The sequence below is a fragment of the Lactuca sativa genome, chromosome 5, assembly GCF_002870075.4.
Source record: "Lactuca sativa cultivar Salinas chromosome 5, Lsat_Salinas_v11, whole genome shotgun sequence".
NCBI lineage: Eukaryota > Viridiplantae > Streptophyta > Magnoliopsida > Asterales > Asteraceae > Lactuca > Lactuca sativa.
The window spans coordinates 293,946,211-293,972,493 of NC_056627.2; the positions used below are offsets into that span (position 1 = coordinate 293,946,211).

Consider the following 26,283-nt stretch of genomic DNA (forward strand, 5'->3'; position numbering starts at 1 on the left):
TCCACCGACTCGTCGAGTAGGTCACTTAACCCGCGACGTAAGAATCTGCTCCTACTCATCGAGTTTCTCCCTGGACTCGACGAGTAGACCTCTTGACTTGGGGCTTTTCCTTCCTTTCTTGACCTTCTGAATTCGGGGTGTTACATTCGTGCTTATAGTTTTCAGTTTTGGTTTCAGGTACTTCTACTAGCAAGGGGAAGAGTCTGGGATGACTGCATGACACACACCACATTTTATAGCCTGGGATGTTTTAGACTCTGATATTTTTATACATGGTTTTGATACCGTATAGTGATATGATGTTTTGGTTACATGACTTGTGATTTTAGTATGATGTTTATGCATTATGATTTTCTTAAATGATTTTAAAAAGAAACTTTTGGAGTGTATTTTTGGGATGTTTCAAGTGTATGTTTTATTTTCAGTATGCTTTTAATGTATTTGTAAGATATTTTGTTATGTATTTTTACCTCATGTTTTTAATGTATTTGTAAGATATTTTATTATGTATTTGTATCTCATGTTTTTAATGTATTTGTAAGATATTTTATCATGTATTTGTATTTCATGCTTTCAATGTATTTGTAATATATGTTATACGCTTTTACTGAATGCAGAGTTGTCATTATCATCTTTATTTAATGCAGAGTTGTCATTATCATCTTTATTGAATGCAGGGTTGTCATTATCATCTTTCAGAGACACCACTCATTTTCAGTATAATCTTATCATCTATAAAATATGCCAATATCTTATGAATATAAGATTCTCTGATGTGTCATCTTTTTTATTGGATCTTCGAATTTTATCTAGATAAACTATTTTAACATTATCTTTATTTAACATTTAATAACAAAAAAATCAATATGCTTCCTATATAAATCGAGTATAACCATTACGTACTTTCATATCCACCTTTAACTCTTCATTTCACTCTTTATTTCTAATCTATTTGAAAAATGTCTCATAATGCAAACTCATCAGATGGTTCCGGTTCATTGAATGTGAATGACTTAATATGATGAATGGGAAGCACGAGTTGTTCAACAAAATCGACAACTTGATGTTATCATGAGTGAGTTACTCATAAGCATACCAAATATGAGCGTAAGAGATCACCCAAGAGCAAGGAGGTATTGTGATTGGGAACGTGAGCAGGGTGAGGCACATTTGATGAAAGACTACTTTGTTGACAACCCAACGTATGGTGAAGAAAATTTTTGAGGTGGATTTCGAATGCGGAAGCCATTATACGGATGCCACAGGCAGACACAGTCTTTCACCATTACAAAAATGTACCGGAGCTATGCAGGTGTTGGCATATGGAACATCAGCAGATGCACATGATGAATATTTGAGAATGAGTGAAACTGTAACAAAGGATGCTCTTATAAAGTTTGTGGAAGGTGTTATTTCATGCTTTCGTGAAGAGTGCCTTAGACGCCCCAATCAAGATGGTTTAGAACGACTGCTCCATATTGGAGAAGAACGTGGATTTCCAGGTATGGTAGGCAGCATTGACTGCATGCACTGGGAATGAAAAAATTGTCCCACCGCTTGGGCTGGACAATATGTAGGTAGAAGCGGTAAGACAACAATAATTTTGGAAGCTGTTGCATCGTATGACTTATGGATATGACATGCATTCTTCGGAACACCGGGTTCATGCAATGATATTAATGTCCTCCAAAGATCTCCACTTTTTGATGATGTATTGGCAGGTCGAGCACCAAAGGTGAGTTACACTGTGGATGATCAAGAAAATCATATGACTTATTATCTCACTGATGACATATATCCTTCATGGGCTGCCTTTGTCAAGTCAATAAGTTCTCAACAACTTCAAAAACATAAGTTGTTTGCTGAACATCAAAAGGCTGCTAGAAAAGATGTTGAACGAGCATTTGAAGTTTTACAAGCTCGTTTTGCATTTCTTCATCGCCCTTGTCTTGTGTGAGACAAAGATATGACGGGTAAAATTATGATTGCATGTATCATCATTCATAATAGTTGATAATGAATGACACACATACTTTCATTGTTATGATCCATCCGAATTTACAGAAGAACAATCAATTTGAATACTCTACTCAACGAATTACAGATCTATCCGATTATATGACAAACATGACACAAGTTCGCAATAAGGATGTCCATAACGCTATTGAAGACGATTTGATTGAGCATATACGGAAACACCGAATAGTTACGTAGTTTACGGACACTACTTTACCCGACACAGAAATTATAAAACTGTACCTAAGTACCAAATTTGCAAAATCAATCCCAAAACACCAATTTAAACCAACAGTGGAAACGTACATCTTCTTCCAGTGGTATCGCCGCTGATAAAACTCCCCAGGCGGTGGGTGGTGGGTGGTTTAGCCGCTGTTACATATGCCATACAATTCGAGTTGCAGTCGTTTTATGAGGCCAAAGTCAAAATTGTGACAATGAGCGTAACCATCAGGTCTTACTGCCCAGCTTTATCTTCATCTTCACTGCGCCCAAACAGCCTATTCGACTCCCCGATTAAATCGCCATATCCTCCTCATGTAAAAACTTCGTACTTGAAACTTTCTAGTGGTCAATTTGATGCAGGGAGAGGAGTGAAACACTTGTTGGTGAGTGGCGGCACTGTGAGGAAGAGGAGGGCTAGCACGGCGGCGTCTTCTTCAATGCACGTATCTCCCTGGGATGATAAACCTTATCAGTTGCTACCTGGTGGGGAAATATCTTACTACGACGAGCGGGATGTGGTGTCGTTTCTCGATCCACCCAAACAACTTATTCCTTTAGACCCATCTTCTTACAACCCCGCTACTTATCTCTGGTATTACTCTCTCCTTCACTTTAGACATTGTTTGATAGATTTCTGTATTTCTATGTTTTGACTTACCACATCAAATTATGTTTAACAAGATTGTATTCTACATGTTCGATCATTTGCCAACACACAAGGCATCGAAATCAAGATATGGATTAGGGGTTGGACCTCATTCAGTTAAATTTTCAACTAGTTTTGATATGGCTCTATTCCATGCCGTGAAATTACAGTTCCTAGCATGAGGAAATCTTCACAAATTCTTGAAAAGTTGTACCTATGAAATTCCACTTACATGAAAGGCTTATGCTTTTTGGTTTTAATGGAAGTTTATGTGATTAGAGTCTTGGCTTGTTGTTTATGTTATTACACTATTACTGTCTTAGCCTGAAACCTTGATATGTATCCAATCATCAGGAAAAAAATTGACGACATCCCAGAGGAAAGGAGACATCATTTGCTGGCATTGCTTAATCCAAGGTGATTTGTATGTTACTCTGTTAGTGATATATGTTTTCAGCACTGCTTATCTCTTTATTTAGATGATTATGTCTTGTAATACAACTTCATATGTGTTTCACATGAACATGTATATGTGAAGTCAACAATTAAAAAGGAGGTTCAGATTTCATCTATTAATTTGTCCTCTTTTCTTTTGGTTTGAACTATGAAGACTTATTTCAAGAGCTTGGGAGGTAGCAGGCACAAGATATGATAATCCAAAGTTGGCAAAGAAAAGTTCATCTAACTTGTTTGGAGATGAAGCAGGTGTGAAGTTGCTAGAATTTTGGCACTGCAGAACAAATGGAGGTAACTTGATCAGACTTAAACACACTTATACTGTGGTTGTCATCATGGCAATTATTAGGTTATCCTCTTCTAGGGTTTTGTTATGCATATATTGTATGATTACAACCCAGAAATTTATGTGTTAAGTCCAAAATGTATGTGATTTTTCTTCACTAACTTCATCTCTGTCATTTATGAGGTTTGAAATCACAATTAATGGTGAAAGTCGACGCAACTCCAAAAACCCTAGTTTTCTATTTGAAAACTTTTGACAAAATTCTTTGTTAGGATTAAAGATTAAGCTTTGGAAATAAGAAATAAGTTTTTACCACCATTGTTGATTTGCAGTTTGCAAGAGGTTGAAGAAAGAGTTAACCGGTCAAACCAACATCAACAATTTTAAAAAATTTCTCCTTCCAACTTTTTACTTCCATGCAAAAATCTGAATTAGTTTGACTAGGGTCTCTTAACCTAGACAGCATCAACAACAAGATATATGGAAAATCAGCAACTGAATCATCCTTTTAAAATTTTCAGCATTTTAAGAGTATCCATTTGGCACTCAACAATTTAGCATAATGGGATTTACAGAATAACTATAGCACTACTAGTGTATACAATTGATGTTTTTTTTTTCTTCTTCAAATAGGGCCCTTGGCTGTAGCCTGGATTAATTACTTCAAGAAGGTTAATTCTGTGCTCTGTAAATCAATAGTGTCCTTTGTTATGTACATATCTTATTAAAAAATTGTTATTTCAGGCTTTATTTTGCTGCAAGGATGGCCAAATTTTTGGAAGAGTTGTTGGTAATTTTGGGAATATATATATTATATAGTAATCAGTATATTGATGATATTCATTAACCAATAAATAAATTATAAATTTGATTCTCAGATGCAACAGTTCTGAATGGATTATCGCGTTCATTTGCTCCATTATACTTCAAAGTGAAAGAGGTGACCGAAGTGATGGCAACAGAGCAGCCATGTGATGTAGCATACGAATTTGGAAGTGGAGATTTCGATTTCCAGGAATACCCTCAAGGATTTCCAAAACCAGGTTACCTTATCTTTGTTGCGACATGTGGCATTTTTGTAAATTTTGTATGTGTTATTCATGGGTTGTTTTCTGAATGTTACTGCAGGAAAACATCCATGGCCGTTTAATGATGAGGTTGTGATATATGTAAGAAACGTTGGGCCTGGTGTTATGGTGGGACAAGTGTGGCAAGAAGGGCAAGATTTGAAGCAAGTGCCTAAGAAACTATGTAGTGAGATTTTAATGGTCAAAGATTATGATGCACAATTAGATAAAAGTTGGTGAAGAAGTGTACTTGTTTGATTTTCAATGTTATTCATGTTTTATTATCATTATTAATTGTGTTTATAAATAAACAAATAAAAAACAATGGGAAGGTGAGATTGGAAAACTGGAAATGAGGGTGGGGGTCGTACTCAAACTTGCTTGATTTGCGCCATACTTTGTGTTCCATAACTGATGCTAGTCAAATAAGATGTTTCCAAATAGTTTTTTAAGACTTGTTGGTGATTTTTTAAATAAATAAATAAATAAAAGTCATCATATAAAATAGTTAAATACATAATTAGAGCAATTTACGATTCTAAAAACTGATTATTAGTCAATCATAATGTTGCTTAAAATATGTTGCATGCGAGAAATAAATAGTAGATGTGGCCATGGTGTGTCGGTGGGCTAGCAAACAGCATTTCTTTAACTTATTTATTACAAAATACAAACTACCCCTCCAACTTCAACTCCTTTCCATTTGAGACTATCTTTTGAGTCGGATTCTCATCTTCAAGCTTTCGTTTTGTATTTAATTGAATGATTTAACTGCAATTTAAAACGTTGATATCAAAATAAATGCAAAAAAAAATCTATATAGGAAACGTATAGATTTATTTTGTATAATAAAAGTTATGACGTGGGGGAGATTTTCAACGATGAATATAGATTCTGGGAGGCTACATGTGATGATAAAGTTAAGGTAGGTGAGTACATCTTGGTAAAAAACATGGAGGGTATCATGTGCAAATTGCAATTCACCCATGTGAACTCCTGCCATACCATACATACATGATACATAGAAGCCTATCCCCCTTTCTCTTATATAATGTAGCCAACAAGAAACAGACTGCATTTTTCTCAATCTCCCCTTCTTTCTGGATTGTGACGTCAGAAAAGTGGCTGCCTTCTCTTTCCCTTTTTAAAAGAGTGATTAGATAGAACTGGAACAAGCTTCTTGATTCGTTTATCTATGGTGGTAGTGTTGTAGTATTAGTATTTATTACACTTGCATATATAGATTGATTGATACATATATAGATAGATAGATACGGGAGGATCTGAGAAGAATGGGAATAGATCCGAGACAAATAGTGGCAGGGGTGCTTACAGTCACCATGTTTCTAATGCTTGGTAACATGGTTAAGCGTGAACATTTTGATGCTCCTATTTCTCATCATGTATGCTTCTTCTTCTCCTTCCTCCTACTCTAACTCATCTATTCATTCTCCAAATTCACAATTTAATCACATTCCTTCCTTAATTACTTGTTGTATTCAGTCCTTACTTTTTCATCTTCCGTAATTACATTGGTACCACGACCACCTGCTATGATTTCCACACAATAATCGTTGAATGGATGGAACATGATTGATTCTGTTCCAATTATATCCCGATTTTCCCCAATTTGAATTACACTCTACATGTATTCATGGACAGAAACTAGCTACTAATTCATAAAACCAAATTCCTTCCTACAGGTCAACCATGCCGGATCTACCCAAGCTTTTGAAGACACCAAGGATTCGGAAAAAAGCCTTGCAGTTGATGGCGATGACGATGGCCCATGGAAGGAGGAAAGTTCTGGTCTCAAGCCTTGTTGGTCTAAGCCAGGTTTTGGTCAGTCCTCCAAACTAGAACTAATCCAGGAATCTCAATTGCATGCTTTTCATTCCATTTCTTATCTCTAACCTTCAAACTTTGATCATATCCGGCAAGCAGAAGAGGATGAAGATTCTAAAGGGTTCGTCACTTTCTCATTAACCAATGGACCCGAATACCACGTCTCTCAGGTGATTAATTGTTGTTCTTTACAAATCATTCATGTATTGCGCAACTTTTTGTTTCATCTAATCATCGTCAACCACAGATTACGGATGCAGTAGTAGTGGCAAGATACCTGAGGGCAACACTTGTGATTCCCGATATAAGGGGAAGCCAACCTGGTGACTGGAGGTTAGTGTCCATGTCATTTCAATCTCATCATCTTCATTACATATGCAAACATACATTCAAAATCAAACTACACGCATTCCAGGAACTTTGGAGATATTTACGACATTGAGAAGTTTGTAAGCAGCCTGGAAGGAGTGGTGAAAGTAGTAAAATCCCAGCCTTCCGAGTTATCATCAAAGAATCTCGCTGTTCTAAGGATTCCCAATAGAGTTACAGACGAATACATAGCGGAAAACATCGAACCAGTCTTCAAAAGCAAGGGAAACGTAAGAGTAGCGACTTACTTCCCTTCAGTGAACATGAAAAAGGGTAAAATCGAACAAGAAAAAGAGAGAAACTCCGTCGGATGTTTAGCCATGTTTGGAAGTCTTGAACTCCAACCAGAGGTCCGGGAGGTGGTTGATTCAATGGTTGACCGGCTCAAAACGTTGAGTCGGAAGTCCGATGGACAGTTTGTGGCGGTGGATGTGAGACTTGATATGTTGGACAACAAGGGTTGCCAAGGAAATGGCGATGGGTCTAAAAAATGTTATGGCCCACAAGAGATCGCAATGTTTTTGAGAAAACTAGGGTTTGATAAGAACAGTGCTATATATATGACACAATCACGATGGGACACCAGTCTTGATGCTATCAAAGACCTCTTCCCAAAAACTTACACGAAGGTAACTATCACAGTCTTAAATCAGCTAGACAATGTCATATTTGATCCAGATAAGCTAGACATGGTGATATTTGAATACATCATGATTCATGTATTTTTTTTGTTGTTGAAATGTTTTTATTACAGGAAGGAATAATGCCAATGGAGAAGAAGCAAAAGTATTTGGGTTCGGATGCTTCAGAGTATGAGAAGGTGATAGATTTCTATGTATGTTCAGAGAGTGATGTATTCGTGCCAGCAATTTCAGGGTTGTTTTATGCAAATGTTGCTGGAAAAAGAATTGGGACAGGGAAGACTCGAATATTGGTTCCTGCAAATATTCCTTCTGATGCCTCGGTTTCTTTGGGGAGTTATGTTTCGCGTTATGTATCAAAGAAGAACCATATGGCGTATTCATGTTTCTGCTAGAGCATCTTCTTTTTGGTGATATGAAATAAATGCGTGACAAATGGGGAGATGTAGGATCCAGAGTTTGATTTAGATTGCTTGCTTTTTGTATTTTGGTAGATGGATTTCCATATATTTATAATAGCAACCGATGATAGTGTGTTGTAAAACATTCTGTTCGAGTTTTGTGAGTCAGCAAAATATTATACGGAGTTGCATTCTTCTTATATTACCAATGTACTTAAAGTTTTCTACTGATTTAGTTTACAAAAAAACAAATACGAATTCATATATCATAATCTTTTACCACAAAAATGAAGCAACTTTTTGGAAGAGGAGACTTTAATAAAAATAACAAAATAAATTTTTGAGTCAAAATTTGTTGGAAACCAGGAACAAATTGCCTAATGGAATGAAACAACTCTTGTTAATTTCTTATACCACGATTCAACTGTTTCTTTCAAATCTCTGTTTTTATTCCTTCAGAGATCAAACAAAATCCATCTATCAACATCTACAAATTATAATAATAATAATAATAACTGAAATTATGAGTGGGAAAAATGCATTTGTCATGGTGGTAAGATAATTGGATTGTGGGCCTCAATATCAACATGCCTAATTCCAGGCACAATTTCCTGGATTTCCTTCTCAAGTCTATCAACTTCACTCCCTAGAGCTGTTACCACCTCTTCACCTATAAATAAAATACATAATCATAAATTGAATCAACATAAAATTTCTCTGGTGATATTTGGTATGTGACATAATCGGAACGGTTTATTCCATCATAAATTTAAAAAAATATTTATTTGTTTTGCCTGATGGAATGAAATGGATACCCTTGGGATTTTAATTCCTTCCATTTTGTTCATTTTGATTCCATAGGCTTTTTTTTTCTCATTTCATCATGGAAAAGAATGAAAAATTGTAATAATAACCCAATAAAAAAATCATCGACACAAATCTTTATAAAGAATTACATAATTGTAATTATATTCTAGTTTTATTTTCTAGAAAAAATAATTTTTTTTATCATAATCTTATTTGGGTTTTAGTACCGTTTTAATGAGCTTTTACTACAATTAATTTTTTTTTCTACTTTTGTAAATAATAAATTCTATAATTATGGTTAATGTTAAAACTATACCTTCTATTTACATTTACATATAGGGGGTGTTTGGATTAGATTTTTTAGCTTATTGCTTATAGCTTATTTGTGGTGGGAATAAGCAATAAGCAATAAGCATGGGGAGGAATGCTTATTAAAATTAGCTTATTTAGCCTAATAAGCTGGATTTTATCCAAACACTTAAATTAGCTTATTGTGGGAATAAGCAATAAGCAGCCCTTTTTTTTCCTATCCAAACACCCCCATAATATAAAATATTCACATGAAAATTAATTCCATTCCCACAGACCAACAAAACATGATTGTGGAATGTGATGACTCATTCCATTCCATTCCATAAGACCAAATAGACCCTTGCTCATAAATCCATTAAAAGGAATCTTGGACATAATTACTTACCATATAAGGACATAATTTTAAGCATTTCAGCATCATCCTCCTCAATTGCAGCACTCCGAAACTGTGCACACAATCATAAATCATTAGATTCATACTCATATTCATCAAACACAAGAACCCTCTTCTTACCTTCTTAGCCCATCCTTCAGGTCCAGTCCTACTAAGATAGTTTTGTACCAATATCACTCCATTGAAATCTGCACATTTTTACACATATAAAAATCTTCAACAAAATATTCAAACTCCTAATAATCAGCTTCCCAAAAATAGGATAGAAAAAAAAAAAGTTGTCACCTATTTCTGCTTTAAATCTAAAGAAACCAGGCCCAATCACCTCACTTTTGCAATCATATACAGAATCTACAACCTGCAACAGGAATATAGATAAATTTTATCTATTCAGGATTCAGTTCTTAAGTTACAAGAGTTATCTAACTGTAATTTTTACCGGGTCATTCTTCAAAAACTCAAGAACCCTTTTCATATCATGATCATCAATGGCTCTACCAATCAGTGCATGCCGATTTCTTTGGATAAGAAATATAGCCACCTGCAACAAAAATAGGGAAATTTTTATAACAAATGATTTAATGAGAACATATGTAGTGAAACATTGCTATGAAAATACATACCACTCCAAGAAGATTTCCAACAATGATTGAACCAATGGGATCATAGATAGGATTGCCTGTCAGATTCACAGCAACTAATGATGCTGCTGCTATCACAAGGCCAGTAACTGCAGCACCATCCTGCATTTTCAGTTATAAAGATGAATAATCTTGTTTTCTCAAATATGTTCCATGATCATTATAAGTGGCTAAAATGATGATTTATAAAAATAAAAGCAACAAGCTTTATTAACCTCTGTCATGACTGCAACAGATGTGGGATCATGTCCACGCCAAACATAGTCTCTAATTGTCATGCCTTCTGCAGCTGCACCTTTTCTGACAGCATCCACAGCCACAGCAAGTGAAGCACCTATAATCAAAGTAAAAGGTTTTCTTGTTTCTTTAAATTCATTTATCATGTAGTATGAAAATGTTTGTATCTATATATAGTTTCGGTGTCACCTTCAATAATGAATGAGCCACCAATCACCAAAGCTGCATACAATATATTTCCAGGTGGCTGTGTAGTGTACATGTATCAACAAGTTAGGTGAGAGACAAACAGAGGTTGAAGGAGCTAAAAGTAACTTGCATAAAGTACCTGTGAAGTCCATAAATTTTGAACTCCATTTACAATTGTGGCACCAGAACCAAGACAGAAGATTCCAACAGCAGATATCAAAGACCAGACAAATCTTTCCTTGGAATAGCCATACCTGACAATAGAAGGGGAATCAATTAGCGCATGGATGAAGAGCATCTGTAAATTGCAAAATGTTAATATGATGAGGAAATATGAATGGCAAAGGAGATACTATACTCACGGGTGAAGAGCATCTGGAGCACGTTTTGAACTGTTTAAGCCGTATAAAAGAAGTGCCTATGATATGAATGTTTGTTAATTTCTTTTAACTTTAAGATAAAAGACAAAAGAAAAGATTCAGACAAAAACAAAGCAAGAATTGAATCCGAAAGGGAGATTAGTTCATGGTTATTTCACTTTCACCTGATTTGCAAAATCTGCAACAGAATGGACAGTTTCAGCCAGCATGACATGGCTTGAGGTGAATAGCCAGACCCCCAACTTGAGTGAAAATACGAGAAAGTTGCACCATAGGGCTGTGGTAACAGCTCGCTGACTAGCATGAAAATTTTTACCAACCAACAAATGAATGATAGGAAACAATGGCTTCTTATGAGGAAATCGAAGGTTACATTTGTTAATCAATTTACAGGCGATAATACGTTAAGGGTTACAGATAGATACCTATGATCATCGACCTCTATCTTCTTAATTTTTTTAGGTCTAGTGATAAAACCTGCAAAACCGCGACAATATGTTGTTTCAATTTTACAAAAGAAAATACGAAGCTGATGGTGTGTAGAATGAGTGTAAACAAAGTAAAATTGAGCTTACTTCGGTGAATAGAATAGCGATAATTAACGTCATTTGAAATGATGGTGGAGGGGGGAGAATCGGGGGTAACAGGGCGTTGTAATGAAAAGGGGGGATTGAGAAGGCGTCGGTCTGAAATGGGACGTAAATGGTGATAAGAACGGGATAGGAGAGGGTGGTTGTGGTTGTGGTTGTGGTTGTTGTTGTGGTTGGGTTGTGGTGGGGGGTCTAGAATACGGATTAGTAGAGGGGAGAGGTGGCGACGATGGAGGCGAGACAGGAGACAACGATGTTGATAGATTGGCATGAGTATTATCGTGGTAAGCTTATCGTGCATAACACCATTATTGTTTATCAGCTTGCTAGGGTTTGAAGTTTTTCAGGAAAGAGTTTTACCACTCCCATCTCTGATCATCCCCAGTCCCCACCACTTTTTCTTCCTTGGATTTCTATTTGGGGGTGTTTATTTGGTTCCGCAGTCGACATGACTTATAATGAGTTTTGCAAAGGATTCTTTTTTTTTTTCTTCTTCTTTTCTTTTTTTTACGTAACAATTTATTGTACAATATATAAAATAATCATGGCATTGTTTGGGAATTATTATTTTAGGGTCGACAATGGGTTGGGATGGGTCATAAATGGATTGATTTGTTTAATTAAATGGATTGTAAAATTTTATCTAATTCAAAATGTTTAAGTAGATGCTTTGAGAATTCACAACCTAATTCAACATTTTTAGTAAATGGGTTGAAATCGGATTGACATTTTCATTATTTTCTCAACCCAACCTATTTATTGAAAAAGTTAAACAACCAGTTTAAATGTTTACAAAAAACTCATTATAAATCAAATAACACATCAAATAAAATTACCTACAATGTAAAAGATATAATAATTGTTCAAGTTTGAAAATAATACAACAATAAGTTTATAACCCCATAACAAAAATACAAATCAAGTGTTTACAACCATAAAACATTATAAATGTTTAATTTCTAAATTCTAATTCAACTATTACTTTTATCAACTCAAATTCCAATAACAGTTACTTTACTGACATATGATTTTTGATAAATAAAAATAATCAAAATATAATGATCAACTAAACAATAATACCAAATAAATATAAATTAAAAAATATTTAAAATTTTTAAATGGGTTAGGAATTTCAACTCTAACTCAATCCATTAACTACACGGGTTAAATGTCTTAACCTATTTAGTTAAACAGATTCAAAATCTCAACCCAACCTGTTATTTATTGGGTTGGGTTCGGATTGAGATTGTCACGGCTAATTATTTACGAATCAACTATTTATTATTAAATTTATTTTCACTTTTCAAAAACATAATTACGACAGCTTGTAGGTTGAAAGAGACTTAGGCATCTCCGACGAGTCTATTGCCCAACATAATTTTTCTAGAAATTTAGGATGTGTTTAGCCGTGGAAAATTGTTTTTGTTTTCCAAGAAAATATTTTTAGAAAATAGAGATAGTTTTCATTTTCGATTTTTAATGAAAATTTTAGAAAACACGTTTGGTTAGAACTGGTGTAGTTTCATTTTGCATCTTAGAAATTTAGAAAACTTTGGAAAACTGTAAAAATCATTTTTCCAATTTACATATAATTTGGAAAAATGAAAATAGTCATTTTCTTAGAAAACTTTGGAAAACTGAACGAGCCAAATGCGTTTTCAAAATTTATGTTTTCTTGGAATGTTTTTTGGTAAATTGTTTTCATTTTCCAATAAAATGTTTTCGGAAACTAGAGTTGGGTTTTTATTTTCAGTTTTCAATGAAAATTTTAGAAAACGTGTTTAGCTGGAAATGATGGAGTTTTCATTTTCTATGTTAGAAATTTAGAAAACCTTGGAAAACTGTAAAAATCACTTATCTAATTTACATACAATTTGGAAAAATGAAAAATTTTCATTTTCTTAGAAAACTTTAGAAAACTAAACGAACCAAACGTGTTTTCGAAATTTCCGTTTTTCTTGGAAATTTTTCTGGAAAACTAGAAAATTTTTCACAACCAAACGCACCCTCAGATTTTTCTCATTCTAGAAACTCAAAATGTGCTCTTGTTTTTGAATCCATAAATCTAGCTTCAAAAACGTAGAAATTGAGGTCCAAAAGAATACTCAGAAAACGAGCTTTCAAAAGAACACATATCTTAAATCGTTCAAGAAATCTTTTGTGTGTGTGTGTTCAAGAAACCTAGATGTGTTTCTAATGAAAATGATGGAGATGAACACCAAAAACTTGTATGTTAAAACTCATATCTTCATCTGAACCTAGAATTGTAACGATTTGAAAACCTTGTATCATATGTTTAATGAATGTGGTAAGCAACAACAAAAAAAGAGAGAAAACTTGTGACTTATATCTAAAGGGAAAGGTCAACCGAAGTTGGAATAATCATTAAGAAATAACATATGGTATGGATGTCACCAACAGTGTTCTAAAAGGCGCGCCATAGCGCGCGCCAACCACCAAGGCGTGCCATGACGTGTGACGTGGTTTTGCCGTTATGAAAAGCCTCATAACGTTGTTGTTAGGTGTGGGCGCGTGACAAAGCGTGATATGGTGTGACATGGCGCGTTATAGCGTGTTATGGTGCGTGTTTTTTTGTTTGAAACACGTTTGCTCTTTGTTATGTATTTTCTAATCGGAGATACAACTATTGTATTTTTTGTTAACTTTTTGTTATTCGTTATTGATATAACACTTCTAAAAACCAGTTATATTTGATATATATTTATGTGGTAATATAATTATAAATTAATATGATATCGTCGCCTTACATCATGCCTTGAAAAACACCATGACTCATCCTGACTCGTAAAGCTTGAGGTTTGACATTGTCGCCACGCCACGTCTCACGCTATTTAGAACATTGGTCCCTAAAAACTTAAAATTGGTGAAGTCCATAAGTCAATGATTTCAAAAGAAGACAAAATAGAATTAGAATCATAAAAAGTAACTTTATATGTTTACCAAACACACACAATTGATAAACATAATAAATATGTATATTGTGATTATAATGAACGTAATGACTATTTCGAAGTTAATTCAAAATATTAGCTGAAAACCTAAACAATGATGCTATAAATCTTGAGAAATAGTAGTAAAAATAGATAGATCCCAAAGTTGATGAATCTAAGAAGAAAATATAGGATAGAGGTCCCGATAGTATTTCATCTAATGATCATTTTCCTTGTTGGATGAGCCTTCATAGTGAACTCGAAAGGATCAAAGTTAAGGGATATTATTATCGATAGAAAAATGACGGACATAGATTGAGTTTTTAACAAGATGACGAGAATGAAGAACATGTTTTGAATGAGGAGATGATAAGGTTGAGTTTTTAACAAGATGACGAGAATGAAGAACACGTTTTGAACGAGAAGAGGATAAGGTGACAGAAGAGTGTTGTGTCCACATATGTGAATTTGAATTGCATGACTATTTCCAACATATGTTTGTTTAAATAACTCATATTGAAATAACATAATCGACTACCTTGAGAGCACATATGCTATTATTGGAGGTTATTGTCTGCCAAGGTGGAATTGGGGGCCATATCGGTTGTCGTGGGCTATTGTTGGAGGAACAAATGAGGGTGGTGGTGGGAAGAGCTTAGGTGACTTGCTTAGCCTTTCGAGTTACTTTAAGGAAAACTTCGAGTATTCTTTGTAGAAAAGGAAGGAGATGATTGGTTTGTGGAATGAAGGAGACAACATCATCATAACTTCCGTTAAAGTCGATTATGAGTTGTAACACCACATGGTGTTTAGATTCTAGACACAAACAACATAGATTTGATCGGCAAACGTCTTTAACTCTTTGTAGTGGGAGAAAACATTGAGAAAACAGTCAAGATAGTTATATTGGAGAAATGATTTTCTAGGTGGTCAACGATGTAACTTTTATTGTCTTGGATAATATTTTAGAGGCATTATATTGATTTCAGAACAATAACTTCTAAACGGGACCATGTTTTGAGTGTGGTTTAGGTGCAATAATGTGGTCGATGAGCGTAGTTAGGCGTGACAATGAACCTTTTAATAATTTGAACGAAGACATATATTGGAACTTTTCCATCTCGGTGGTGACTGGAATAGCTCTTTTGATTTTGGACACTGTGAGTGTCGTGTGGAACTTGAGCTTGGTGCTCATCGATGAACAAGAGATAGACATGGAGGCAAAATACAAGGTAAGAAGTCAATCTTGATTATACTTATTCCAAACATATAAACAAGTGTTGATATCCTTATCAATGGAAAATAAATAACTACATAGAAGATATTCTAGGAGTAGATATTTTGACAAGAATTAGGAATATATACACAACATATAATAAGTAGAAGTAGAATAACAAGGTCTCTAAACATTTTTACCTTGGATAGAAGACAACAAATTTGGTCCCTGTGGTATGTCAAAAATTAGGACTTCGATCCAAAAAGTTTTGGAGTTGCACCAGTAGTTCGAAATAAGAATTTTATTGCCGGTTTGGTCTAAAACTGTTTGAAAATATTTCAAATGACGGATTTGCCCTTGTAATTTTGTTTTTTTCATTTTCATTTATTTCCAACAATTAAAGAAAATTCTAAATTAAAATACCCTCTCTCTCTCTCTCTCTCTCTCTCTCTCTCTCTCTCTCTCTCTCCACCTGAAAAAAACCATCTCAAAAATTGGATCTTCACTTCTTCAATTCAATAATATGTTTACAATATTAACAAAAATAAATAAATGCAGAAGAATTTCTTCACAAAAATAAGTTGTTACAACAACATATCCATCCCACTATGATGATACTTATTCCCCTCTATCAAATCTATTACAACAACACGAAAAGAGTTCCCAACTAGAAGAACAATGTTTGTTCGAAAAGTCAAAATCGGACTTTGATTTCAACGAAAAAGAGAAAGGGCAACCACCCTTAGAAACCACATCCTGAATCTCATATGAAGTTGCCTCAGATTGTTTGAGTGGAAGTGTCGACATCTATTTTTCATGGTTCTTTTTCGGGTGAATCTCGATTGTTTTTTCAAAGCCCATATGCTTGAAGCCATCGACGTTGATTACGACATCCGTCATGGTTTTAATCAATGTTTTCGATAATCTAAATTAGATCTTAGTATGGGATGAATATCCCCATGTTCTCTAAGGACTCGTTGAGTTCTTGTTTGATGATTCTAGAATCTTCATTTTTGTCGAACATCTGAAAGATGTGGTGGAGCTAGTCGGAATCCATACAAAAGAACACGATGATTGTGGTAGGAGTAATGAAGTAGTGGTGGTGGTGGCGAGTTTGTGGATCTATTGTTGGTGGTATGGATTGTAAGAATCATCAAATAGAAACCAGGTGCGAAATAATATGAAAAATTAGGGTTCTAGCAAACATAGATGAAGATAAAGTCTTCACATTCTCAAAAGAATTGGGTTCATCAAATATGTATTGGGGAAGAAGTGGGTTGGTGGTTTGACTTTTCTTTTTACTGACGGAGAGAGAGAGAGAGAGAGAGAGAGAGAGAGAGAGAGAGAGAGAGAGAGAGAGAGAGAGAGAGAGAGAGAGAGAGAGAGAGAGAGAGAGATTTTATTTTTAGTTATTTAAATACCAAAATAAATAAAGAAAATAGAAAAAAAGAAATGAAAAAGATAAAATTGACTTTTCAAACGTATCAGAGACCAAAATCCCAAAAAAACTTAAATTTTTGACCTTTTATGCAAGTTGGAATCTTTTTTTATCCTATCTAAAGTTTTTTTGAATACTAGCAGTTTTGTATGGATATTGGATAGAATCAAAAAGTTGCCTAACATGGCTTGGTACATCTATTTTTTTTTTTTTATCCAAATTAGATAAAGATCCATACATGTTTTTACTAAAATGACCCCAGTAATTTAAAAACAGGAATGAAAAGAGAAACAAGAACAATGACAGTGGTAGTGGTTCTACTAGTTCAGACAATAGATAAATAAAAATCCGTTGAGATGATTTGGTGCTGCTAGTTTAACGTAAAATTAAACAAAAAGGCAGTAACACGAGTACCAAAACTACTAGTACATGTATGGAAAAATCGGTCTCTCTAAAGTCTAAACAGACTAACTACACTACCACAGCACAGTATTACGTCTATTAAGAATAGAATTAGAAAACAAGGTACAATTATCTGATCCTCGCTCCCCCCATCCCCATGTATTGTTTCCTTTATTTCACATGGCCAACGAGAGGGCCCAATAGCCTAATGAATCCTTAGGATATTGGGCTTTCTGCCACCCAAAATTTCCATAAAAAAGGCAGAAGTGGGTCTTTCTCTTTCTCACAAGGCTTTAATTAACAACATTAGTCCTAAGTCCCACCAAAACGACCTTCTCTCCTAGCACGTAGTCTGGTAGTGGTGGTGGGTGGTTGTTTATGTTGCTTGGAACCTAACCCTAACCCTAACCCTAATCCAAGACGAGGTACAATTTTTAAAGGATGGGCTTCTGTGTTGAACACCCACTCATCCAAAGATATAACTGATGGGGGTGAGAATAAAAGATACAGATATTTCAATGTTTCTGCAAGAAAGAAGCTTTGCATCATATTGTCTTTCACACCTGTATTCACCTGAAATTCATAACATAATCACCAAATTATTATCTTTACACTAAACCAACCTCATACATATAAATTATTATTCTACTCCAAAAATCAATCTTTTTCTTAAAATTAAAAGCCTCCTTAATCCAACTTTACTTTTTGGCTGTACTAAAATGACTATTATATTGTTTTCTAAATCACAACTTATTTTACTTTTTAAAAAATAGATACTTGATTTAAGAGTAAATTAATTTTTGGTCCCAAAGTATAACTGTTTTTTTCAACTTTACTCCAATTAAGTTTTATCTTGCAAACTTGGTCCTTGTATGAGGTTTTTTGTAACATTTTTATTTAATCTCACCGATCAAAGTAGAATGACCAAAACTACAAAAACCAGCTATACTCATGGGCCAAAAATAGTCATTTTACTGGAATCGGGGACCTCCAAGACATTACAGAAACCTCAAATAAGGACCACTATTGCAAGAGAAAACTTTTTGAGCCCAAATTTGCAAAAATCAGCTATACTCAAGGACCAAAAATATACTAATTTACTCTTTATTTAATGAAGAGGAAATAAAACAAGATTTCTTATAAAAAAAAAAAAGCACAACTTTTTAAAAGAATTTTACAATTATATTCATTAACAGGTCATTAATTCAAACTAGAACCCATGAGGCTTGGTCCAAGGGCAAACTTGTCATTTTAGAAAACTAACAGCAAAAAAGTAACACCATCAAAGAGGGGGACCAAACTTAGAACGTAATCTAGCCATAAGGACATTTTTCAGAAAGAAAGAAAAATGAAAAAAAGATTCATTTTTGGATTGTACCCAGAAAAGAAAAAAGACAAATACTAATATATAATAATATAAAAAAGTTTAGTGATAGAAAGAGAAAAGATTACTTACATCCTTAAGTCCAACATATCCGGCCTCCACACGGGAGTTCTTTTCAAAAGCTTGAAAGATATTCCACCCCCAATCTTGATAAGTCTTGTTACCAGTCAAACGCCACAAATAAAAAAGGGATTCAACTGTTTCTGGTCTTAATATGTTCCATGATGTACCCACACTCATGTCCTACAATACAGTATTTTTTTTTTATTTCTTTTTAACATTATTATATATATACAAGTCAAATGCATAAATATTGACCAATCAATCAAGTAATAAAACTAACCTGCCCTGAATGAAAGAAATAATTTTCTCCTGCCAACTTTGTTGGTGTCGACTGATAAAAGTTATAGCATGTCCATGCAAGCTACATATAAATCCCAAATTTGCATCTTTATCTTTAACAAATTACTACATCTTTAAAATTTATAATTATGGTGGGATGAATTTAATTACCTCTTCTGCCAAATTTAAGAATTTTGTGGAATCAGCAGGACCATAACCAGATGAACCTAAGGCTATCATTCCTGGTGCAAAGCATGCCAACTCATCCATCTGCATGCATATATAACAACAAAGTATAATTTTTTTAAGAATTTTTATACAATTACTGGATTTTAATAAAGAATACCTTGTCGATCAAAGAATTCCCTATCTTTTCAGAAATGTATGTAAAAGATGAAGGTGCAGTTCTGCGCACCAAGCTCAATAGACCTTTCATTGATGTCTCCCACATTTCCCTATTTTAATAAAGTTTGTCATGAGAAAATGTGAAGCTGAAATAATTTCAATTACCCAAAATTACTAAAAGAATTCTCACCTATAATGCTTCACCTCTGCTGTTTTGTTTCCTTGTATCCAAACTTTAAGTAAATATTCATAGAAACTGCATCCAAATTTATATATGAATTTTAAAATCATGCCATTGATAAAAAAAAAAAAAAAAAAAAAAAGAGTTTTAGGAAGTAAATTTAACACCTGTCCCCCATGGCCCCAAAAGTAATGGTGGAATGAGATGTTGTTCCTCTGTGGGGGTTTATATAAATAGGGAGTAATCCATCAGCAGGAAATGTCTTGTTTAGCTCTAGAATAACATTTTCTACCTGAAATATCAATTTACAAATTACAGTATTAAATTTGGTCAAATATTCTCATACATGAATGACACTACGGGGAACATACATACCTTTTGTTGATACTTTGGATCTCCAGTTCTTTGACTTAATGCAATAAACTCCAGTTGCTCTGTCCCAGAATCTGCCAGGATACTATCACCCTGAGAAAATATATAGATACTTGAGAAAAAGACAAGTCAAAATTCTATTTTCTATGGTCAAAGTTTAAAACTTACCCCAGTCCAACCAGGGTTATGTGCATTACCATGAGCCAGGTTAATAATGTTGTAAGGAATACCAGAAGGAGTATTCCATGCTGGAAGTAACCTATCAGCTATGTCTTTTGCCTTTTCAAGAAAGACATTGTCTCCGGATAAATCATAAGCACTCAAAAGCCCACCTACAACCCTGTTAAAAAAAAATAATGATAACGATTAGGTTGTCTCATTGTATGATAATTACTAAATTGGTTACTGAATAATAAACAACAATATATATATTAAACCTTACAAAGCAACCTTATGGTCGTCTCAAACACACTGGCATCATAATTCTTATTGAAGTCCAAAGTGTTTGCAACCCACCTAGATAAAAGTGCACAAATATATAAAACAATCTCTATGGGCAAAAATAAGGAGTCCAAGTTTAATGAAAATAGATAATGGAACATACTCTTTAGCCCTTTGAAACTCATCATCCAGGCCCATTATATATAAGGTATCAAGAGAGTCTATTAAAGTTGCACCAAGACCACCAAAGCTATCCACACCATTCTTTGATTGGGGCTACAAAACAAAATATTAAAAGAAATCAGTATTTTATATAAAAATGATATGTTTGACTTAAAGAATGATATACCTGAAGTTCATCATGACCCCAAGCATATTTTTCATATGAGGTCCATGCATGAACCATAGCATCTTTGACTTTTTCTCTTCGTTGTGTCTCAATTGGATCAGGGACAAAACTGTCCGTTTTGGTTAGATCAGTTCTTTTGGTTGTAGTATTTATCTTTTTAACTGAAACACCACCTTCTTGTGTTAGTTCTCCTAGCTGCAAGGAGGCAATAAGTTTTAGATTACAGGACACTTGTAAGTTGTATGGATCTTGAGATAAAAATCAAAATGTGATACCTCATTTTGCAAACGTTCCATCTCTTCTTTCAACTTTAAGAGCTCTTCCTGTCAATCAATAGTGGTTTGTAAATACAGGAAATAAAACAAGTAAATTGTTGTTCTAACTCTTCCATATAAGTCTCAAGCCCTAAATTTTAACATGATATTCTACTACTCATCATATAGCTTGAAGCCTGGTTGATACTGAAGAGCTATTCTTATTTCTCTATAAATCTACCAGAAGCTAGAATAAAGGACTGACATTGGTGATCTCTTGCTACACGAATTTCCATTAACATATCAGAGAAACTGATCATAAGCTCGAAGCAGCATGATAGTTAAGAGAAATTTTCCCTGGATCTCTTTCTGTGTAGACCTAAATGAGATCACAAAACACCTATTTTGGCTGATTCTAGTTTGGTATTCCCCAAATCCAATCAAAAGCAAGCAATTTAGAGTTATTTCACAATCATTCCCAATCAGGGATCATCATTGCGTGTTACTTGAGTGGCCTTGATAAACTACGAGACAAATAAGACAAGGATCTCACGACCCTATAATGGAATTGCAAAGGGTAAAAGTTAATAGATATGTATGCCTACGATACCTCATGCTCCCGAACAAGAGTCTGACGATCCCATACGAAGAATGAGACGAAGACGAAAGCCATGAAAAGTAGAGCAAGGCGTTTGGGGCGTTTCAAGTAATAAGCCGGATTGACGTACCTCCATCGGATCGACGATGAGGATCTGCTCCTTGCCATTTTTCTTCCAATATTTAACAACTATATGTGTGTATATACTTATTATAAATATGTTACAACAACCGATCAATGGTGTAAGAATATGAAATCAGGTTTCCACATGTTACACAGCGGATAAAAAATTGAATATAAATTGGAGAAATGGAATGGGATCTAGATGGCGATCTCTCCCGTTTCGCACACGGTGTGGAATCTGTTATCCTCCAAGAAACGGGAGGAAGACGAAGACGAAGACAAAGAAGGAGATGACGTTGATGTTGGATGGATTATTATGACGGAAATCACCAAATGAAATTAATTGGAAAAAGGAAAGAAATTTATTATGAGTTTTTAACCAAATCCCCTCCCTGCAAGAGTGAAATCATTTTTTTTAACTCTTATGGTGATTATAAGTTAGTAGTATCGGAAGTTAGTATAATTCCCGTGTGTACTGATTAGAATTTGGGACGTCAATCTAAGAAACAAAACATATATGACGGTAGTCCCATTGGCATCAAATGCTGTTTTTTTTAGTAATTTTCTTTAGATGTAAGTGTAATATTAGTTTGTATTTTCATAAATGTTAATGAAGTTTTTATAATGGTAATGTAATTTGTTTGTTATATATTAAATGGTTGTGTACCATGTTTGTAATGTATGTTCTAAAATGGTAATGTATTTTCTAAAATGGTAATGTAGTCTCTGAAATTTTATGGATGAGAAAGTATAGTAGCTTCTTTGTTATGAAGTCAATGGTAATGCACACGAACTAAACAAGGGAATAAGAATGAACTAAAGAAGGATACAAACCAACGAAATAACATTATGGAGGTTAACCATTACAAAAGCTTAAATGTTACTAACATGTAACATGTAACAGCCATCCAATTGTACCAAATTCCTAATCAAATTTCTATAAAAAGAAAAAGGGCATAGTACAAGGTAGAGATAAGATGGATGATCCTAATAGTAGATCTCAAAGATGGCACATTAGTACCATATAACCATATAGGATGAGAAGGAAGCTAGAAATTTAAGAACCAAAGCACCAAAGTATACATTACACAAAAGAGTATTATAAAAACTAAGATATCTCTTATCATGGTTAGTATTTTTAAACAAAAAAGTAGAATATTATGTCATCATGGAAACACACGAATGAGTAGCAAGTACCCATGCAAGCCCATAGACAATAAAAAATAGCAAGACTTGGCTACTATTGGCCGAAAATGTATAGCGACGCTAAGTAGACAATCTCAAAATGTGAAAAATGCCAATAGTATGCACCCATCGTAAGATTATATGCAACTACACTGGTAAGCATATCCATCCTTAGCCTTTTTATGCAATGAGGCATCGATATAGTGGGCCTTTCCTGGAAGCACATGGGAAAATTAAGTTTTTGGTAGTAGTTATCGACTACTTCACCAAATTGGTGGAGTTAGAAGTCTCAGCAACAATCAATGTGAGGAACATGATTTTGTTTGTTTGGAAGCAAGCAGTATGTCGATTTGGCTTAATATCCATAGTCATTTTTGACAATAGGAAACGGTTTGTAGATAATCCTTTCATATAATAGTGTGAATTGTTGAAAATTAAGCAAACACTCACCTATGTGCCACAACAAACAACCAAACGGAGGTGAAAATTAGAATAATTCTAGATGGTTTGAAGAAAAAAATTGGAGCAAGGGCGATGGCTAGATTAATCTACCTAATGTCCTATGGACGTACAAAACAACGGTGAGAAGGAAAAATGTTCATTTAGCTTGGTTTACAGGTGGAAGCAGTGCTTCCACTAAAGGTGTTCATATTTAACAAGCGGGTCCAAAACCTAAACCTAGACGAAAATGAAGAAGATATATGGACTAACCTTGAATTACTCGATGAACTAATGGATATAACATTAGAGCCGGTCCTGAAAAATGAAATATTCTTAAAGGCTCAGGACGAACAAGAAAAAAAAAGGGCCCTTATCTTTATTATAATTTTGTATTTTTAAATAAAAATATATAATGAAAAAAATTGAGCCATGTGCAGCTGTTCACTTCCCCCCCCCCCCCCCCCCCCCCTAAGACCCCCATGTATAACATCCCTTAGGCAAGCACACTACAATGCCCTCAATGAAAACTATGACAATCAAAGAGTCAGATATCGTTCTTTTAAAGTTGGCGAACTAATCTTAAAAAAGAAAAAAGCAAGCCAACAATTAAAACAAAGGAAGCTCTATCCAAACTCGGAGGGCCCATATAGAATTGTTGAAGAAAACAAATGTAACTCTTACATATTGGAAATTAGATAACTCGATAGTGCCACACTTTTAGAATGCAAAAAGTATCCACTGATTTCACTTTTAAGAAATAACTAAGACAATGTACATATGAACATTGTACTGCGAAACAACAAGGAATGAAAATGTTTCCTAAAAAATGTTCCAATAAACCAAAGTGGCATTAGGGTCAATCCAGATGCACACCTAGAATGATCACAATTGAATTATAACGTTTAAAGTGGCACTCCGATCAATATTGATGCATACTTAGTAAAATCTTAATTAATTTATAACGTTTAAAGTGGCACTCCTATCAGTTCGAATGCACAATTAGAAAAATATTAATTCATTTATAATGTTTAAAGTGACACTTCGGTAAATCTGGATACACCTTTAGAAAAATATTAATTGATTTATAACGTTTAAAGTGACTCCGATCAATCCGGATGCATACTTACAAAAATCTTAACTGATTTGTGATGACTAAAGTGGCACTCTAGTCAATCTGGATGCACATTTAGAAAAATCTTAATTGATTTATAATATTTAAAGTGACACTTCAGTCCATTAGGGTGCACATTTAGAAAAATCTTGATTGATTTATTACTTAAATGAGAAAATTGTGTGCTGGGTAGACATGCAGTATATTGTTAAATGTCCTTAAACTTTTGTATCTTAAGTTTGGCTCATTTGTTTGACCTATAGTTTTGTAACATACCAAAATTTGTAAGGTAAAAATTTCATTTTTAGTTCAACCACAGACACTATTTAAATTGTAACGTCCCAAAATAATGACACAAAATTTTCATTTTTAGATTAATAAATCGTTAATACATAACAACTCCATAAAACCAAGGTAATCAAGATTTAGCAAAATATCATTAAATCAGAGTAATTCGCAAAATGCTGAACCATGTGGTGTGTGCTCTATAATCATCCCGAACCCTTCCATTTTAAAAACCAAAGTACCTAAAACATAAACCGAAAATTGTAAGCATAAAGCTTAGGTGTTGTTTGTTTTTTTTTAAAAAAAAACTCTTCAAACCGCTTTTTGATGCGCGGCGTAGCACACGCACAACACTTTCTCTCTCGCAGCAGTTTGTTTTTTGGAAGACTTCGGACTACAAAACCTATGTGCGTATGCTGTGTGGCGCAACACTTGACTTGCCTCTTCAAACCTCTTCGACTTTTATTTTTTTCCAAGTGTTTTTTAAAGAATTTTGGCATAAACTTTTTTTTACTTTTATTTTTTTTTAAACTTTTATTTACATATTTGATACAATTTCTCTTTATAGTTTCCAGAAATTTTTTGAACTTGATTTTAAAAAAAAAAGCTTTGATTTTTTTTTTTTAATTTTTTTACCGTTTCTGTTAATAATATTTTCAGTTTCTGTTGCATTTTTTTTAACGTGTGTAATTTTTTATGAATTTCGTAGACATCGTTTGCAATACTTTATTAATTTTTTTTATTATTTTCTTTTTTTTTATGTTTTATAAAATTAATTTTTTTCTAGAATAAAACTATTAGCTTCTTTTATATTTTTTTAAGTTTTTTTAATATTTTTGTTTTTTTACATGTTCTTTTTAGTATTCTTTCAATGTTTTAAGAGTAGAATTATTAAAATTTCGGTGCTGAGAACTATTTTCAGTTTATAAAATTAGTTTATTTAAATTTCAGTTTACTGCAGCAGTCTGCAGATGTTAAAAAAACAAGCATGCTTCTTATTATAGGCTGCAGTCGTTTGTTCCACCTCTTTTGCTACAGAGAATTGCAGAGGTGGTCCGCGGACTTCATGAATGTTCTCTTCGAAAAAACAAACAACATCTTAGTGAGTTCCCCAAGATACCACAGACCACACATACGTAAATCACATATTGGGCCCCCGCCCTCCATCGGGCCTCACCCGGTCTCGAATCCCACTCGATCTCGGGCCCCATCCGGCATCGAACCCTGCTCGGATTACAAATGTGTCATTCACTAGGCCCCGCTTGACCTTGGGCCCCGCCTGATACACACATAATCATATAAACATACAACCTACTAACATATGCAATAATCACAAAGACAATAGCATTCCATGCAATCATCG

The 26,283-nt window shown here is 34.2% G+C and overlaps 5 protein-coding genes across 5 annotated transcripts; 3 read left to right on the top strand and 2 right to left on the bottom strand.

The window, feature by feature from the left end:
• Positions 1 to 1,204: 1,204 nt before the first annotated feature.
• Positions 1,205 to 1,957, top strand: LOC111910098 (uncharacterized). The gene is made up of 2 exons (XM_023905888.1): positions 1,205 to 1,502; positions 1,722 to 1,957. Exons 1-2 carry the CDS (start codon positions 1,205 to 1,207, stop codon positions 1,955 to 1,957), a joined length of 534 nt encoding a protein of 177 aa, XP_023761656.1.
• Positions 1,958 to 2,264: 307 nt separating this feature from the next.
• Positions 2,265 to 4,986, top strand: LOC111910385 (uncharacterized). The gene is made up of 7 exons (XM_023906229.3): positions 2,265 to 2,833; positions 3,242 to 3,304; positions 3,498 to 3,634; positions 4,263 to 4,300; positions 4,374 to 4,419; positions 4,508 to 4,672; positions 4,758 to 4,986. Exons 1-7 carry the CDS (start codon positions 2,454 to 2,456, stop codon positions 4,934 to 4,936), a joined length of 1,008 nt encoding a protein of 335 aa, XP_023761997.1. The 5' UTR covers positions 2,265 to 2,453; the 3' UTR covers positions 4,937 to 4,986.
• Positions 4,987 to 5,780: 794 nt separating this feature from the next.
• LOC111910388 (protein MANNAN SYNTHESIS-RELATED 1) lies at positions 5,781 to 8,152 on the top strand. Its single transcript, XM_023906231.2, has 6 exons — positions 5,781 to 6,099; positions 6,400 to 6,538; positions 6,641 to 6,711; positions 6,789 to 6,874; positions 6,957 to 7,539; positions 7,665 to 8,152. The coding sequence occupies exons 1-6, from the start codon at positions 5,989 to 5,991 to the stop codon at positions 7,944 to 7,946; spliced, it is 1,272 nt and encodes a 423-aa protein (XP_023761999.1). The 5' UTR covers positions 5,781 to 5,988; the 3' UTR covers positions 7,947 to 8,152.
• A 181-nt stretch (positions 8,153 to 8,333) lies between these two features.
• On the bottom strand, positions 8,334 to 11,937 carry LOC111910387 (metal tolerance protein C4). Its single transcript, XM_023906230.2, has 13 exons — positions 11,488 to 11,937; positions 11,338 to 11,389; positions 11,077 to 11,209; positions 10,895 to 10,950; positions 10,672 to 10,786; positions 10,533 to 10,590; positions 10,322 to 10,440; positions 10,089 to 10,208; positions 9,905 to 10,006; positions 9,751 to 9,823; positions 9,586 to 9,653; positions 9,457 to 9,517; positions 8,334 to 8,622 (listed from the first exon to the last, which is right to left on the bottom strand). The coding sequence occupies exons 1-13, from the start codon at positions 11,801 to 11,803 to the stop codon at positions 8,498 to 8,500; spliced, it is 1,398 nt and encodes a 465-aa protein (XP_023761998.1). The 5' UTR covers positions 11,804 to 11,937; the 3' UTR covers positions 8,334 to 8,497.
• Positions 11,938 to 17,467: 5,530 nt separating this feature from the next.
• LOC111910389 (mannosyl-oligosaccharide 1,2-alpha-mannosidase MNS1) lies at positions 17,468 to 22,245 on the bottom strand. The gene is made up of 14 exons (XM_023906232.3): positions 21,788 to 22,245; positions 21,199 to 21,246; positions 20,924 to 21,118; positions 20,738 to 20,850; positions 20,584 to 20,649; positions 20,302 to 20,473; positions 20,137 to 20,226; positions 19,929 to 20,053; positions 19,771 to 19,836; positions 19,582 to 19,690; positions 19,407 to 19,505; positions 19,237 to 19,317; positions 18,966 to 19,136; positions 17,468 to 18,082 (listed from the first exon to the last, which is right to left on the bottom strand). The coding sequence occupies exons 1-14, from the start codon at positions 21,941 to 21,943 to the stop codon at positions 17,822 to 17,824; spliced, it is 1,752 nt and encodes a 583-aa protein (XP_023762000.1). The 5' UTR covers positions 21,944 to 22,245; the 3' UTR covers positions 17,468 to 17,821.
• Between the last annotated feature and the right edge of the window lie 4,038 nt (positions 22,246 to 26,283).